At 40.1% G+C, this 16,859-nt stretch overlaps 2 protein-coding genes across 2 annotated transcripts; both read left to right on the plus strand.

The window, feature by feature from the left end:
* Positions 1–878: 878 nt before the first annotated feature.
* Positions 879–10,001, plus strand: LOC307270363 (uncharacterized protein). Its single transcript, XM_080054250.1, has 5 exons — positions 879–1,817; positions 2,085–2,843; positions 6,459–7,144; positions 7,779–8,004; positions 8,262–10,001. The coding sequence occupies exons 1-5, from the start codon at positions 923–925 to the stop codon at positions 9,029–9,031; spliced, it is 3,336 nt and encodes a 1,111-aa protein (XP_079910376.1). The 5' UTR covers positions 879–922; the 3' UTR covers positions 9,032–10,001.
* A 2,595-nt stretch (positions 10,002–12,596) lies between these two features.
* LOC307270357 (tripartite motif-containing protein 16-like) lies at positions 12,597–16,347 on the plus strand. Its single transcript, XM_080054245.1, has 2 exons — positions 12,597–13,520; positions 14,189–16,347. The coding sequence occupies exons 1-2, from the start codon at positions 12,632–12,634 to the stop codon at positions 14,950–14,952; spliced, it is 1,653 nt and encodes a 550-aa protein (XP_079910371.1). The 5' UTR covers positions 12,597–12,631; the 3' UTR covers positions 14,953–16,347.
* Positions 16,348–16,859: the final 512 nt, after the last annotated feature.

Raw genomic sequence — 16,859 nt, forward strand, 5'->3', positions numbered from 1 at the left:
TATAAATTAATGTCGGTTGCGTTCGAGCCATCATAAAACGAGTTGACGGAGCGCCCTTAACTCAGTTGGTAGGGCGTCCCCCCCCCATGGGCCTCGGCCAGCAGCGGACCCGGGTTCGATTCCAGCCCGCGGTCGTTCTCTGCATGTCACTCCCCTCTCTGCCCCATTTCAACTCTGTCTCTACACTATCAATAAAGAATAAAAATGACAAAAAGAATATCTTAAAAAAAACAAAAAAAAAAAACGAGTTGACACAAAGTAGATTAAGCTAACTATCAGCTCCCTACAAAACTCTCTCTGTATTTCTCAGTATGGCAGCGTTTACAAACTGTGCGTGCGTGCGTGTGTGCGTCTGGCTGTCTTGGGTGGAATGTATAAACGTCTCCATATTCACCAAAGGTATTAGGAATGATCTGATGTATTTCCAAATGATCAGTAAACAAGTACTAAACACACAGTATCTCTGAAGCCGCTCCTCTTGCTGGAATGAAGCTTGTGTGTGTGTGTGTGTGTGTGTGTGTGTGTGTGTGTGTGTGTGTGTGTGTGTGAGTGTGTGAGTGTGAGTGTGTGTGTGAGTGTGTGCGTGCGTGCGTGCGTGCGTGCGTGCGTGCGCGTGTGTGTGTGTGTGTGTGTGTGTGTGTGTGTGTGTGAGTATCTCTCATGAAGCTCAAAGCCCGATAACCCCTCCCTCTTGTTCCTGCTCCAAAGTACAGCCTGCTCCACTCTGTACACACACACACGTCCTAGTTCCTCCCCTTTAGATCTACAGTCATGTGGGATGGGTGTAACCAGCTGACAGGCCCCATTCACTGCACACACACATGCTGTTCAGATAAGAGCTCAAACTAAGTTTCGTTTCTAGTGAAAGTAAACTCAGACAGTCACTGACACACACACACACACACACACAGAGAGAGTTGAAATGGCGCAGAAAGGAATACAGTTGGACCGGGAAACTTTCTCTTGTTCGATCTGTCTGGATCTACTGAAGGACCCGGTGACTCTAAACTGTGGACACAGCTACTGCATGAACTGTATTAAAGACTTCTGGGATGAAAAGGAAATCTACAGCTGCCCTCAGTGTAGGCAGGCATTCACCCCGAGGCCTGTGCTGCTGAAAAACACCATGTTAGCAGTTTTAGTGGAGGAGCTGAAGAAGACTGGACTCCAAGCTGCTTCTTCTCCTGCTGATCACTGCTATGCTGGACCTGAAGATGTGGCCTGTGATTTCTGCACTGGGAGAAAACTGAAAGCCCTCAAGTCCTGTCTGGTGTGTGTGGCCTCTTACTGTGAGAAACACCTCCAGCCTCACTACGAATCACCAACATTCAAGAAACACAAGCTGGTGGAGCCCTCCGAGAAGCTCCAGGAGAACCTCTGCTCTCGTCATGATGAGGTGATGAAGATTTTCTGCCGTACTGATCAGCAGTGTATCTGTTATCTGTGTTCAATGGACGAACACAAAGGCCACGACACAGTGTCAGCTGCAGCAGAACGCACTGAGAGGCAGAAAGAGCTGGAGGGAAGTCGACTAAACATCCAGCAGAGAATCCAGGACAGAGAGAAAGATGTGAAGGTTCTTGAACAGGAGGTGGAGGCTATTAATGGCTCTGCTGATAAAGCAGTGGAGCACAGTGAGAAGACCTTCGCCGAGCTGATCCGTCTCATCCAGAAAAGAGGCTCTGATGTGAAGCAGCAGCTCAGAGCAAAGCAGGAAACTGAAGTGAGTCGAGTCAGAGATCTTCAGGAGAAGCTGGAGCAGGAGATCGCTGAGCTGAAGAGGAGAGACGCTGAGCTGAAGATGCTGGCACAACACGGTACGAAATTCACTTCTTGTTTTGCCTGTGTGTCTGTAACATGTGTTTGGGGCATTTTGGATCATTTCCAGGGCAATCTTATCAAATGTTTGAAAACACCTTGTCCCCTCTGTCAGGATTTTCCAAATGAAATTTAAGACTATGAAATACTTTTTTTACACCACTTTGAATGACATGTAGTTTACGGTGGCATTAAAAGACGCTTCAAATGAATTTCAAGGGCAATTAAATATATTTTGCAAATTTTCTTCCCCGTTCCACACACAGAGGATCACAACCAGTTTCTACAGGACTACCGCTCACTGCCAGCACTCAGTGAATCTACATCCAGCATCAACATCCGTCCTCTGAGATACTTTGAGGACGTGACAGCGGCTGTGTCAGAAGCCAGAGAGAAGCTACAGGACGTCCTGAGAGAGACATGGACAAACATCTCACTGACAGAGACTCAAGTGGATGTTTTACTGCCTCAACCAGAGCCCAAGACCAGAGCTGACTTCTTAAGATATTCACGTGACATCACACTGGATCCAAACACAGCAAACACACGGCTGTTATTATCTGAGGGGAACAGGAAAGCAACAAACATGGGTAAACCACAGTCTTATTCTAGTCATCCAGACAGATTTACTGGTGCTTCTCAGGTCCTGAGTAAAGAGAGTCTGACTGGACGTTGGTACTGGGAGGTGGAGTGGAGCGGGGAAGGGGTGTTTGTAGCAGTCGCATACAAGAATATCAGCAAAGCAGATTGGGAAAGTATATTTGGACAAAATGATAAATCCTGGGCGTTATATTGTTATACAGAAAGTTTAGAATTCCGGTTCAACAGAGTCCAAACTCCCGTCTCAGGTCCTCAGTCCTCCAGAATAGGAGTGTACCTGGATCACAGTGCAGGTGTTCTGTCCTTCTACAGCGTCTCTGGAACCATGACTCTCCTCCACAGAGTCCAGACCACATTCACTCAGCCGCTACACGCTGGAGTTTGGCTTTACTCAGGAACCACTGCTGAGTTCTGTAAACCCAAATAGGCAAAAGTCATTTAAAGGTGCAGTGTGTAATATGACATCATCAAGTAAGTTCTAAAAAGTTCTAGAATGCAACGCTCCCTGGGTAACCCCAACCCTTTTGAATAATAACAGAAGCTACAGTGGCCTTCAAGGACAAGAACAATTCTAAATTCTAAACAATGCACCTGATGACATTCCAACCAACATGGATTCCTCCATAAGACTTGCCTGCTCAATGTACAAAATGTAATATTAATATTTGTAATTCTCCGCTCAGGAGGATAATTCAGATTATTGGCAGAGGTGATTTTACACCAATGAGGACATATTGATGAATGAGGATATTGATTTTAGCTAATAAATTACTTAAAATGTTACACAGTGTCCCTTTAAACTTATTTTGTCTTCATGTTTGAAGCAGAGAGATGATTGTTGTTGTATTATAATCACAGCGCTGAGATCAGCTGTCAATCAAACTTTATGGGCGGGACTTTGACATATTCTCATTTGTTTTTCTGTAAAATGTTTCCTGTGTGTTTAGCCACGGAGGCTTTCAATGCTCATGACTTTAGTTTACCTGAACTGACTTTTCTCTGCATGAGCTTGTAGAGTTCTCTTTGCTCTAAATGATTGTTGAATATTTGTATTAATGTACATACAGACGCGGAAAAAATTAAGAGACCAGTCTGGATTTTTCTTCAATCTTCATCTCTACATTACTTATTATTGAAAATGCTCTAAATGACAATATTTTTATTGGGAATTTGGTAGAAATGTTGTTAGTAGTTAAGATTATAAAACCAAAATGTTCATTCTGCTCAAACATTATGCCTCTAAAGAGTAAAACGAGAGACACTGAACATTTGGAGTGGTCTCTTCATGTTTTTCCAGAGCTGTATGTGTTGTTGTGTCTCTTTCTCTGCGCTGGTCTTTACAGGGAAAGCCCTGGATCTTCATTTATCCTCCAAATCATGTACTTATAATGAAAGCCTATTATTATAATTCTTTTATGATGTAATTTGATTCCATTTGAACTCAGACACAGTTGTTCCTTGTGTTTGTTCTTGTTGTCCATAAAAATTATAAAATCCAATAAATAAATGAAAAAGAAAAAAAAATGTAGATTGAATTTGTTCATGAAATCGTTGAACAGACTTTACTGATGTGATGTGTGAACATATTGAAAATGCTCTTTAATGACAATATTTTTATTGGGAATTTGGTAGAAATGTTGTCAGTAGTTAATAGTATAAAACCAAAATGTTCATTCTACTCAAACATTATGCCTATAAAGAGTAAAACGAGAGACACTGAACATTTGGAGCGGTCTCTTAAATTTAACATTACATTTAGTTAAACTTAGGATATTACTAACACGTTATTAAATCCAAACATCTAGTGAAAAGTGTTCAAATATTCTGATGTCTAACAATGTTTTTCTGCTATTTGAAACTCACAAATAACTAACTAAAAAGAACCAAATTTAACCATTAACAAGCACTAACTCTAGTCACGAATCCCAAATAGTTCTCCCTACAAATGGTCCCAACACAGTTAATATAATATAAATAATTATTGAATACATACAGGTGAAACTCGAAAAATTAGAATATCATGCAAAAGTTCATTTATTTCAGTAATTCAACTTAAAAAAGGTGAAAATAATATATTATATAGACTGATTACATGCAAAGTGAGATATCTCAAGCCTTTATTTGTTATCATTTTGATCATTATAGCCAACAGCTTATGAAAACCCCAAATTAAAAATCTCATAAAATTTTAATATTACATGAAATCAATAAAAAAAGAGGATTTTAAATACAGCAATGTCTGCCCTCTATAAAGTATAATCATGCATATGTACTCAGTACTCAGTTTGGGCCCATTTTGCATGAATTCTTGCCTTAATTCCAATTAATTCCCCATGATATTCTAATAATACGAGTATCACCTGTACACTCCTGTTCCTGCTGTATAGATGCTGTTGTGTATTTTACGTTAACGTGTCTTTTTTCACCGCTATTTTTTATGATTTTAAATTACTTTTGTAAAACGCTCTTTTGACACCTTTGTATTTTTATATTTCTATCCTTATTCTCTCTGAACCTCTTTTGTATTAACATTAAAATATCCCTGTTACGCTCTCTATACCATGTAACCTGCTTTACTGCTTAAAGGCCTACTTCACCGGTGGAAATATGAAGGTGTTTTGAACTCTGAGATCCTATGTAGTACAAATGTGCAAACATGTTAGAAATTGGTTCATCCTAGCCTGAGAAAAGACAGAAAGAGTGTTTTATGGTCCCACTGTCTAACCCTACATTTTCCCATGTGTGACATCACACTTGGTAAAATGTTGGGTAAGGATTAACAGGACAGCTGGGCCAAGAGAAGACTGAGGGAAGACTGAGGGAAGAAAACACCTCATTCATTATATCCTAACAGTGATTTTATAATTCATAGAACGCCGGTTCCGTATGGGTGAAGTATTCCTTTAACAGATTTTTTAGTTTGAAATAGCAAAGATGAGAAAGGCTCTGAGTTAGCATGAGTATTATTCACTCATATGTCGCTGTGAGATACACCGCACTGTCCCTGTGCCTGTGCATGCCTTAACTGAGTTATGATCCATATAGAATGACTACTGTGTGATAACCATGCATTTATTAAACACACTGTTGATCTTAACCACTTGTGTTGAGCTGGTTTTGTTATGTTTAAGGTGTTAAAGCTATAGTGCGTGACTTTTTTCATATAAATTAATGTCGGTTGCGTTCGATCCATCATAAAACGAGTTGACGGGGCGCCCTTAGCTCAGTTGGTAGGGCGTCCCCCCCATGGGCCTCGGCCAGCAGCGGACCCGGGTTCGATTCCAGCCCGCGGTCGTTCTCTGCATGTCACTCCCCTCTCTGCCCCATTTCAACTCTGTCTCTACACTATCAATAAAGCATAAAAATGCCCCAAAAAATATATTTAAAAAAACAAAAAAATTCTTAAGATATTTTAAGAAAATATTTAAAAAAAAATAAAAAAAAACGAGTTGACACAAAGTAGATTAAGCTAACTATCAGCTCCCTACAAAACTCTCTCTGTATTTCTCAGTATGGCAGCGTTTACAAACTGTGTGTGTGTGTGTGTGTGCGTGTGTGTGGCTGTCTTGGGTGGAATGTAGAAACGTCTCCATGTTCACCAAAGGTTTTAGGAATGATCTGATGCATTTCCAAATGATCAGTAAACAAGTACTAAACACACAGTATCTCTGAAGCCGCTCCTCTTGCTGGAATGAAGCTTGTGTGTGTGTGTGTGTGTGTGTGTGTGTGTGTGTGTGTGTGTGTGTGTGTGTGTGTGTGTGTGTGTGTGTGTGTGTGTGTGTGTGTGTGTGTGTGTGTAAACCTCGTTAACCCCTCCCTCTTGTTCCTGCTCCAAAGTACAGCCTGCTCCACTCTGTACACACACACACGTCCTAGTTCCTCCCCTTTAGATCTACAGTCATGTGGGATGGGTGTAACCAGCTGACAGGCCCCATTCTCTGCACACACACATGCTGTTCAGATCAGAGCTCAAACTAAGTTTCGTTTCTAGTGAAAGTAAACTCAGACAGTCGCTGACACACACACACACACACACACAGACAGAGAGAGAGTTGAAATGGCGCAGAAAGGAATACAGTTGGACCGGGAAACTTTCTCTTGTTCGATCTGTCTGGATCTACTGAAGGACCCGGTGACTCTTCACTGTGGACACAGCTACTGTATGAACTGTATCAAAGACTTCTGGGATGAAAAGGAAATCTACAGCTGCCCTCAGTGTAGGCAGGCATTCACCCCGAGGCCTGTGCTGCTGAAAAACACCATGTTGGCAGTTTTAGTGGAGGAACTGAAGAAGACTGGACTCCAAGCTGCTTCTTCTCCTGCTGATCACTGCTATGCTGGGCCTGAAGATGTGGCCTGTGATTTCTGCACTGGGAGAAAACTGAAAGCCCTCAAGTCCTGTCTGGTGTGTGTGGCCTCTTACTGTGAGAAACACCTCCAGCCTCACTACGATGTGGCTCCTTTAAAGAAACACAAGCTGGTGGAGCCCTCCAAGAAGCTCCAGGAGAACCTCTGCTCTCGTCACGATGAGGTGATGAAGATTTTCTGCCGTACTGATCAGCAGTCTATCTGTATTCTGTGTTCAATGGACGAACACAAAGGCCACGACACAGTGTCAGCTGCAGCAGAACGCACTGAGAGGCAGAGAGAGCTGGAGGGGAGTCGACTAAACATCCAGCAGAGAATCCAGGACAGAGAGAAAGATGTGAAGGTTCTTCAACAGGAGGTGGAGGCAAACATATCGGATATTGTCCTTATCTATCTATCTATCTATCTATCTATCTATCTATCTATCTATCTATCTATCTATCTATCTATCTATCTATCTATCTATCTATCTATCTATCTATCTATCTATCTATCTATCTATCTATCTATCTATCTATCTATCTATCTATCTATCTGTCTATCCATCCATCCATTTATCCATCTATCTATCTATCTATCTATCTATCTATCTATCTATCTATCTATCTATCTATCTATCTATCTATCTATCTATCTATCTATCTATCTATCTATCTATCTATCTATCTATCTATCTATCTATCCATCCATCCATCCATTTATCCATCTATCTATCTATCTATCTATCTATCTATCTATCTATCTATCTATCTATCTATCTATCTATCTATCCATCCATCCATCCATCCATTTATCCATCTATCTATCCATCTATCTATCTATCTATCTATCTATCTATCTATCTATCTATCTATCTATCTATCTATCTATCTATCTATCTATCTATCTATCTATCTATCTATCTATCTATCTATCTATCTATCCATCCATCCATCCATCCATCCATCCATCCATCCATTTATCTATCTATCTATCTATCTATCTATCTATAGGTGGAGGCTATCAATGGCTCTGCTGATAAAGCTGTGGCGCACAGTGAGAAGACCTTCGCCGAGCTGATCCGTCTCATCCAGAAAAGAGGCTCTGATGTGAAGCAGCAGCTCAGAGCAAAGCAGGAAACTGAAGTGAGTCGAGTCAGAGATCTTCAGGAGAAGCTGGAGCAGGAGATCGCTGAGCTGAAGAGGAGAGACGCTGAGCTGAAGACGCTGGCACAACACGGTACGAAATTCACTTCTTGTTTTGCCTGTGTGTCTGTAACATGTGTTTGGGGCTTTTTGGATCATTTCCAGGGCGATCTTATCAAATGTTTGAAAACACCTATCAGGATTTCCCAAATTAAATTTAAGACTATGAAATACTTTTTTTACACCACTTTGAATGACATGTAGTTTACGGTGGCATTAAAAGACGCTTCAAATGAATTTCAAGGGCAATTAAATATATTTTGCAAATTTTCTTCCCCGTTCCACACACAGAGGATCACAACCAGTTTCTACAGGACTACCGCTCACTGCCAGCACTCAGTGAATCTACATCCAGCATCAACATCCGTCCTCTGAGATACTTTGAGGACGTGACAGCGGCTGTGTCAGAAGCCAGAGAGAAGCTACAGGACGTCCTGAGAGAGACATGGACAAACATCTCACTGGCAGAGACTCAAGTGGATGTTTTACTGCCTCAACCAGAGCCCAAGACCAGAGCTGACTTCTTAAGATATTCACGTGACATCACACTGGATCCAAACACAGCACACACAGTGCTGTTATTATCTGATGGGAACAGGAAAGCAACATTCATGGAACAACCACAGTCTTATTCTAGTCATCCAGACAGATTTACTTCCTATGGTCAGGTCCTGAGTAAAGAGAGTCTGACTGGACGTTGGTACTGGGAGGTGGAGTGGAGCGGGGAAAGGGTTGATGTAGCAGTCGCATACAAGAATATCAGCAGAGCAGGGTGTGGGATGGAGTGTTACTTTGGAGGAAATGATAAATCCTGGGCGTTATATTGTTCTAAAGAAAGTTTAACATTCCGGTTCAACAGAGTCCAAACTCCCGTCTCAGGTCCTCGGTCCTCCAGAATAGGAGTGTACCTGGATCACAGTGCAGGTGTTCTGTCCTTCTACAGCGTCTCTGGAACCATGACTCTCCTCCACAGAGTCCAGACCACATTCACTCAGCCGCTACACGCTGGAGTGAGGCTTTGGTCCAATGGAGACACTGCTGAGTTCTGTAAACTCAAATAGACAAAAGTAATTTAAAGGTGCAGTGTGTAATATGACATCATCAAGAAAGTTCTAAAAAGTTCTAGAATGCAACGCTCCCTGGGTAACCCCACCCCTTTAGAATAATAACAGAAGCTACAGTGGCCTTCAAGGACAAGAACAATTCTACATTTTAAACAATGCACCTGATGACATTCCAACCAACATGGATTCCTCCATAAGACTTGCCTGCTCAATGTACAAAATGTAATATTAATATTTGTAATTCTCCGCTCAGGAGGATAATTCAGATTATTGGCAGAGGTGATTTTACACCAATGAGGACATATTTATGAACGAGGATATTGATTTTAGCTAATAAATTACTTAAAATGTTACACAGTGTCCCTTTAAACTTATTTTGTCTTCATGTTTGAAGCAGAGAGATGATTGTTGTTGTATTATAATCACAGCGCTGAGATCAGCTGTCAATCAAACTTTATGGGCGGGACTTTGACATCTTCTCATTTGTTTTTCTGTAAAATGTTTCCTGTGTGTTTAGCCACGGAGGCTTTCAATGCTCATGACTTTAGTTTACCTGAACTGACTTTTCTCTGCATGAGCTTGTAGAGTTCTCTTTGCTCTTAAATGATTGTTGAATATTTGTATTAATGTACACACAGCCGTGGAAAAAATGAAGAGACCAGTCTGGATTTTTCTTCAATCTTCATCTCTACATTACTTATTATTGAAAATGCTCTAAATGACAATATTTTTAGGGGGAATTTGGTAGAAAGGTTGTCAGTAGTTTATATTATGAAACCAAAATGTTCATTCTACTCAAACATTATGCCTATGAATAGTAAAACGCTGTATGTGTTGTTGTGTCTCTTTCTCTGCGCTGGTCTTTACAGAGAAAGCCCTGGATCTTCATTTATCCTCCAAATCTTGTACTTATAATGAAAGCCTGTTATTATAATTCTTTTATGATGTATTTTGATTCCATCTGAACTCAGACACAGTTGTTCCTTGTGTTTGTTCTTGTTGTCCATAAAAATGATAAAATCCAATAAATAAATTAAAAAAAAAAAAAATGTAGATTGAATTTGTGCATGAAATCTTTGAACAGACTTTGCTGATGTGATGTGTGAACATATTGAAAATGCTCTTTAATGACAATATTTTTATTGGGAATTTGGTAGAAATGTTGTCAGTAGTTTATATTATGAAACCAAAATGTTCATCATACTCAAACATTATGCCTATAAAGAGTAAAACGAGAGACAGCGAACATTTGGAGCGGTCTCTTAAATTTAAAATTACATTTAGTTAAACTTAGGATATTACTAACACGTTATTAAATCCAAACATCTAGTGAAAAGTGTTCAAATGTTCTAATGTCTAACAATGTTTTTCTGCTATTTGAAACTCACAAATAACTAACTAGAAAGAACCAAATTTAACCATTAACAAGCACTAACTCTAGCCACGAATCCCAAATAGTTCTCCCTACAAATGGTCCCAACACAGTTAATATAATATAAATAATTATTGAATACATACAGGTGAAACTCGAAAAATTTGAATATCATGCAAAAGTTCATTTTTTTCAGTAATTCAATTTAAAAAAGGTGAAAATAATATATTATATCGACTCATTACATGCAAAGTGAGATATCTCAAGCCTTTATTTGTTATCATTTTGATCATTATAGCCAACAGCTTATGAAAACCCCAAATTCAAAATCTCAGAAAATTTGAATATTACATGAAATCAATAAAAAAAAAGGGATTTTAAATACAGCAATGTCTGCCCTCTATAAAGTATAATCATGCATATGTACTCAGTACTTGATTTGGGCCCCTTTTGAATGAATTCTTGCCTCAATTCCAATTAATTCCCCATGATATTCTAATAATAGGAGTATCACCTGTACACTCCTGTTCCTGCTGTATAGATGCTGTTGTGTATTTTACGTTAACGTGTCTTTTTTCAGCTATTTCTATGATTTTAAATTACTTTTGTAAAACGCTCTTTTGACACCTTTGTATTTTTATATTTCTATCCTTATTCTCTCTGAAGCTCTTTTGTATTAACATTAAAATATCCCTGTTACGCTCTCTATACCATGTGACCTGCTTTACTGCTTAAAGGCCTACTTCACCGGTGGAAATATGAAGGTGTATTGAACTCTGAGATCCTATGTAGTACAAATGTGCAAACATGTTAGAAATCGGTTCATCCTAGCCTGAGAAAAGGCAGAAAGAGTGTTTTAAGGTCTCAGTCAGCATGCGTTTACATGCAGACTCATAATCGGGTAAATAAACGAATAAGACTTCAACAGGACTTTTAAACTGCATGTAAACACCTTTATCCGATCTACTTCGGACAAGAGAAGTCGGATAAGAACACCTAGCATAGGAAAGGCCATGTATACTCAGACAAGTGACATGGTCCGTTCGAGTGTCTAGTCTTAATCCAATCTAGTTGTGCCATGTAATAATGCATTTATTTTATATGGCGCCTTTCAAGGCACTCAAGGTCGCCTAACATGCATAAAACAATTGAGGCAAAAACACAATTAAAACAAGTTTAAAAAGCACAGAGCTTGCAGCAGATTTATCAAACACACTGTTGATCTTAACCACTTGTGTTGAGCTGTTTTTGTTATGTTTAAGGTGTTAAAGCTATAGTGCGTGACTTTTTTCATATAAATTAATGTCGGTTGCGTTCGAGCCATCATAAAACGAGTTGACGGAGCGCCCTTAACTCAGTTGGTAGGGCGTCCCCCCCATGGGCCTCGGCCAGCAGCGGACCCGGGTTCGATTCCAGCCCGCGGTCGTTCTCTGCATGTCACTCCCCTCTCTGCCCCATTTCAACTCTGTCTCTACACTATCAATAAAGCATAAAAATGCCAAAAAGAATATCTTAAAAAAAACAAAAAAATTCTTAAGATATTTTAAGAAAATATTTAAAAAAACAAAAAAAAAAAACGGGTTGACACAAAGTAGATTAAGCTAACTATCAGATCCCTACAAAACTCTCTCTGTATTTCTCAGTATGGCAGCGTTTACAAACTGTGTGTGTGCGTGCGTGTGTGCGTCTGGCTGTCTTGGGTGGAATGTAGAAACGTCTCCATATTCACCAAAGGTTTTAGGAATGATCTGATGTATTTCCAAATGATCAGTAAACAAGTACTAAACACACAGTATCTCTGAAGCCGCTCCTCTTGCTGGAATGAAGCGTGTGTGTGTGTGTGTGTGTGTGTGTGTGTGTGTGTGTGTGTGTGTGTGTGTGTGCGTGCGTGCGTGCGTGCGTGCGTGCGTGCGTGCGTGCGTGCGTGCGTGCGTGTGTGTTTGTGTGAGTATCTCTCATGAAGCTCAAAGCCCGATAACCCCTCCCTCTTGTTCCTGCTCCTAAGTACAGCCTGCTCCACTCTGTACACACACACGTCCTAGTTCCTCCCCTTTAGATCTACAGTCATGTGGGATGGGTGTAACCAGCTGACAGGCCCCATTCACTGCACACACACATGCTGTTCAGATCAGAGCTCAAACTAAGTTTCGTTTCTAGTGAAAGTAAACTCAGACAGTCACTGACACACACACACACACAGACACAGACAGAGAGAGAGAGTTGAAATGGCGCAGAAAGGAATTCAGCTGGACCGGGAAACTTTCTCTTGTTCGATCTGTCTGGATCTACTGAAGGACCCGGTGACTCTTCACTGTGGACACAGCTACTGCATGAACTGTATCAAAGACTTCTGGGATGAAAAGGAAATCTACAGCTGCCCTCAGTGTAGGCAGGCATTCACCCCGAGGCCTGTGCTGCTGAAAAACACCATGTTAGCAGTTTTAGTGGAGGAGCTGAAGAAGACTGGACTCCAAGCTGCTCCTGCTGATCACTGCTATGCCGGACCTGAAGATGTGGCCTGTGATTTCTGCACTGGGAGAAAACTGAAAGCCCTCAAGTCCTGTCTGGTGTGTGTGGCCTCTTACTGTGAGAAACACCTCCAGCCTCACTACGAATCACCAACATTCAAGAAACACAAGCTGGTGGAGCCCTCCGAGAAGCTCCAGGAGAACCTCTGCTCTCGTCATGATGAGGTGATGAAGATTTTCTGCCGTACTGATCAGCAGTCTATCTGTTATCTGTGTTCAATGGACGAACACAAAGGCCACGACACAGTGTCAGCTGCAGCAGAACGCACTGAGAGGCAGAGAGAGCTCGAGGGAAGTCGACTAAACATCCAGCAGAGAATCCAGGACGGAGAGAAAGATGTGAAGGTTCTTGAACAGGAGGTGGAGGCTATCAATGGCTCTGCTGATAAAGCAGTGGAGCACAGTGAGAAGACCTTCGCCGAGCTGATCCGTCTCATCCAGAAAAGAGGCTCTGATGTGAAGCAGCAGCTCAGAGCAAAGCAGGAAACTGAAGTGAGTCGAATCAGAGATCTTCAGGAGAAGCTGGAGCAGGAGATCGCTGAGCTGAAGAGGAGAGACGCTGAGCTGAAGACGCTGGCACAACACGGTACGAAATTCACCTCTTGTTTTGCCTGTGTGTCTGTCACATGTGTTTGGGGCATTTTGGATCATTTCCAGGGCAATTTTATCAAATGTTTGAAAACACCTTGTCCCCTCTGTCAGGATTTTCCTAATTAAATTTAAGACAATTAAATACTTTTTTTTACAGTGGCATTAAAGCTGCAGTGTGTAGAATTTTGGGTTTTATTTCCTAGCAGATTTTGTTGAAAATAATTATATCCATAAGTACGTTTAATTTAGTGCTTAATAGCTGAATTTTTTTTTTAGAATTATTATTTTTTCCCTTAGAAAGGGTCTCATATATGTCCATATTTCTGCATATTTTGGACCAAGGCCTAGTGCCGCCATCTTGAAAGTGTCATAGTTGGAATGTCATCAGGTGCATTGTTTAAAATTTAGAATTGTTCTTGTCCTTGAAGGCCACTGTAGCTTCTGTTATTATTCAAAAGGGGTGGGGTTACCCAGGGAGCGTTGCATTCTAGAACTTTGTAGAACTTTCATGATGATGTCATATTACACACTGCACCTTTAAATACTTTTTTTTACACCACTTTGAATGGCATGTAGTTTACGGTGGCATTAAAAGACGCTTCAAATGAATTTCAAGGGCAATTAAATATATTTTGCAAATTTTCTTCCCCGTTCCACACACAGAGGATCACAACCAGTTTCTACAGGACTACCGCTCACTGCCAGCACTCAGTGAATCTACATCCAGCATCAACATCCGTCCTCTGAGATACTTTGAGGACGTGACAGCGGCTGTGTCAGAAGCCAGAGAGAAGCTACAGGACGTCCTGAGAGAGACATGGACAAACATCTCACTGACAGAGACTCAAGTGGATGTTTCACTGCCTCAACCAGAGCCCAAGACCAGAGCTGACTTCTTAAGATATTCACGTGACATCACACTGGATCCAAACACAGCACACACACTGCTGTTATTATCTAAGGGGAACAGGAAAGAAACATTCATGGACCAACAACAGTCTTATTCTAGTCATCCAGACAGATTTACTAACATGCCTCAGGTCCTGAGTACAGAGAGTCTGACTGGACGTTGGTACTGGGAGGTGAAGTGGAGCGGGCAAGGGGTTTGTGTTGCAGTCGCATACAAGAATATCAGCAGAGTAGGGTGGGTAAGTGGATTTGGACAAACTGATAAATCCTGGGCGTTATATTGTTGTAAAGAAAGTTTAGAATTCCAGTTCGACAGTGTCCAAACTCTCGTCTCAGGTCCTCGGTCCTCCAGAATAGGAGTGTACCTGGATCACAGTGCAGGTGTTCTGTCCTTCTACAGCGTCTCTGGAACCATGACTCTCCTCCACAGAGTCCAGACCACATTCACTCAGCCGCTACACGCTGGAGTTAGTGTTCACTATTTTGGAGACACTGCTGAGTTCTGTAAACTCAAATAGACAAAAGTCATTTAAAGGGGCAGGGTGTAATATGACATCATCAAGAAAGTTCTAAAAAGTTCTAGAATACAACGCTCCCTGGGTAACCCCAACCCTTTAGAATAATAACAGAAGCTACAGTGGCCTTCAAGGACAAGAACAATTCTAAACAATGCACCTGATGACATTCCAACCAAAATGGATTCCTCCATAAGACCTGCCTGCTCAATGTACAAAATGTAATATTAATATTTGTAATTCTCCGCTCAGGAGGATAATTCAGATTATTGGCAGAGGTGATTTTACACCAATGAGGACATATTGATGAATGAGGATATTGATTTTAGCTAATAGATTACTTAAAATGTTACACAGTGTCCCTTTAAACTTATTTTGTCTTCATGTTTGAAGCAGAGAGATGATTGTTGTTGTATTATAATCACAGCGCTGAGATCAGCTGTCAATCAAACTTTATGGGCGGGACTTTGACATCTTCTCATTTGTTTTTCTGTAAAATGTTTCCTGTGTGTTTAGCCACGGAGGCTTTCAATGCTCATGACTTTAGTTTACCTGAACTGACTTTTCTCTGCATCAGCTTGTAGAGTTCTCTTTGCTCTAAATGATTGTTGAATATTTGTATTAATGTACATACAGCTGTGGAAAAAATTAAGAGACCAGTCTGGATTTTTCTTCAATCTTCATCTCTACATTACTTATTATTGAAAATGCTCTAAATGACAATATTTTTATTGTGAATTTGGTAGAAATGTTGTCAGTAGTTTGTATTATGAAACCAAAATGTTCATCATACTCAAACATTATGCCTCTAAAGAGTAAAACGAGAGACAGCGAACATTTGGAGGTCTCTTAAATTTAAAATGACATTTAGTTAAACTTAGGATATTATTAACACGTTATTAAATCCAAACATCTAGTGAAAAGTGTTAAAAATATTCTGATGTCTAACAATGTTTTTCTGCTATTTGAAACTCACAAATATCTAACTAAAAAGAACCAAATTTAACCATTAACAAGCACTAACTCTAGCCACGAAACCCAAATAGTTCTCCCTACAAATGGTGCCAACACAGTTAATATAATATAAATAATTATTGAATACATACAGGTGAAACTCGAAAAATTAGAATATCATGCAAAAGTTCATTTATTTCAGTAATTCAACTTAAAAGGTGAAAATAATATATTATATAGACTCATTACATGCAACGTGAGATATCTCAAGCCTTTATTTGTAATCATTTTGATCATTATAGCCAACAGCTTATGAAAACCCCAAATTCAAAATCTCAGAAAATTTGAATATTACATGAAATCAATAAAAGAAAAAGGGATTTTAAATACAGCAATGTCTGCCCTCTATAAAGTATAATTATGCATATGTACTCAGTACTTGGTTTGGGCCCCTTTTGAATGAATTCTTGCCTCAATTCCAATTAATTCCCCATGATATTCTAATAATAGAGTATCACCTGTACACTCCTGTTCCTGCTGTATAGATGCTGTTGTGTATTTTACGTTAACGTCTTTTTTCAGCTATTTTTATGATTTTAAATTACTTTTGTAAAACGCTCTTTTGACACCTTTGTATTTTTATATTTCTATCCTTATTCTCTCTGAACCTCTTTTGTATTAACATTAAAATATCCCTGTTACGCTCTCCATACCATGTAACCTGCTTTACTGCTTAAAGACCTACTTCACCGGTGGAAATATGAAGGTGTATTGAACTCTGAGATCCTATGTAGTACAAATGTGCAAACATGTTAGAAATCGGTTCCTCGTAGCCTGAGAAAAGGCAGAAAGAGTGTTTTAAGGTCTCAGTCAGTGCGTTTACATGCAGACTCATAATCGGATAACTAAACGAATAAGACTTCAACAGGACTTTTAAACTGCATGTAAACACCTTT

This window comes from Ammodytes marinus, assembly GCF_949987685.1.
Source record: "Ammodytes marinus genome assembly, contig: scaffold_152, whole genome shotgun sequence".
NCBI lineage: Eukaryota > Metazoa > Chordata > Actinopteri > Uranoscopiformes > Ammodytidae > Ammodytes > Ammodytes marinus.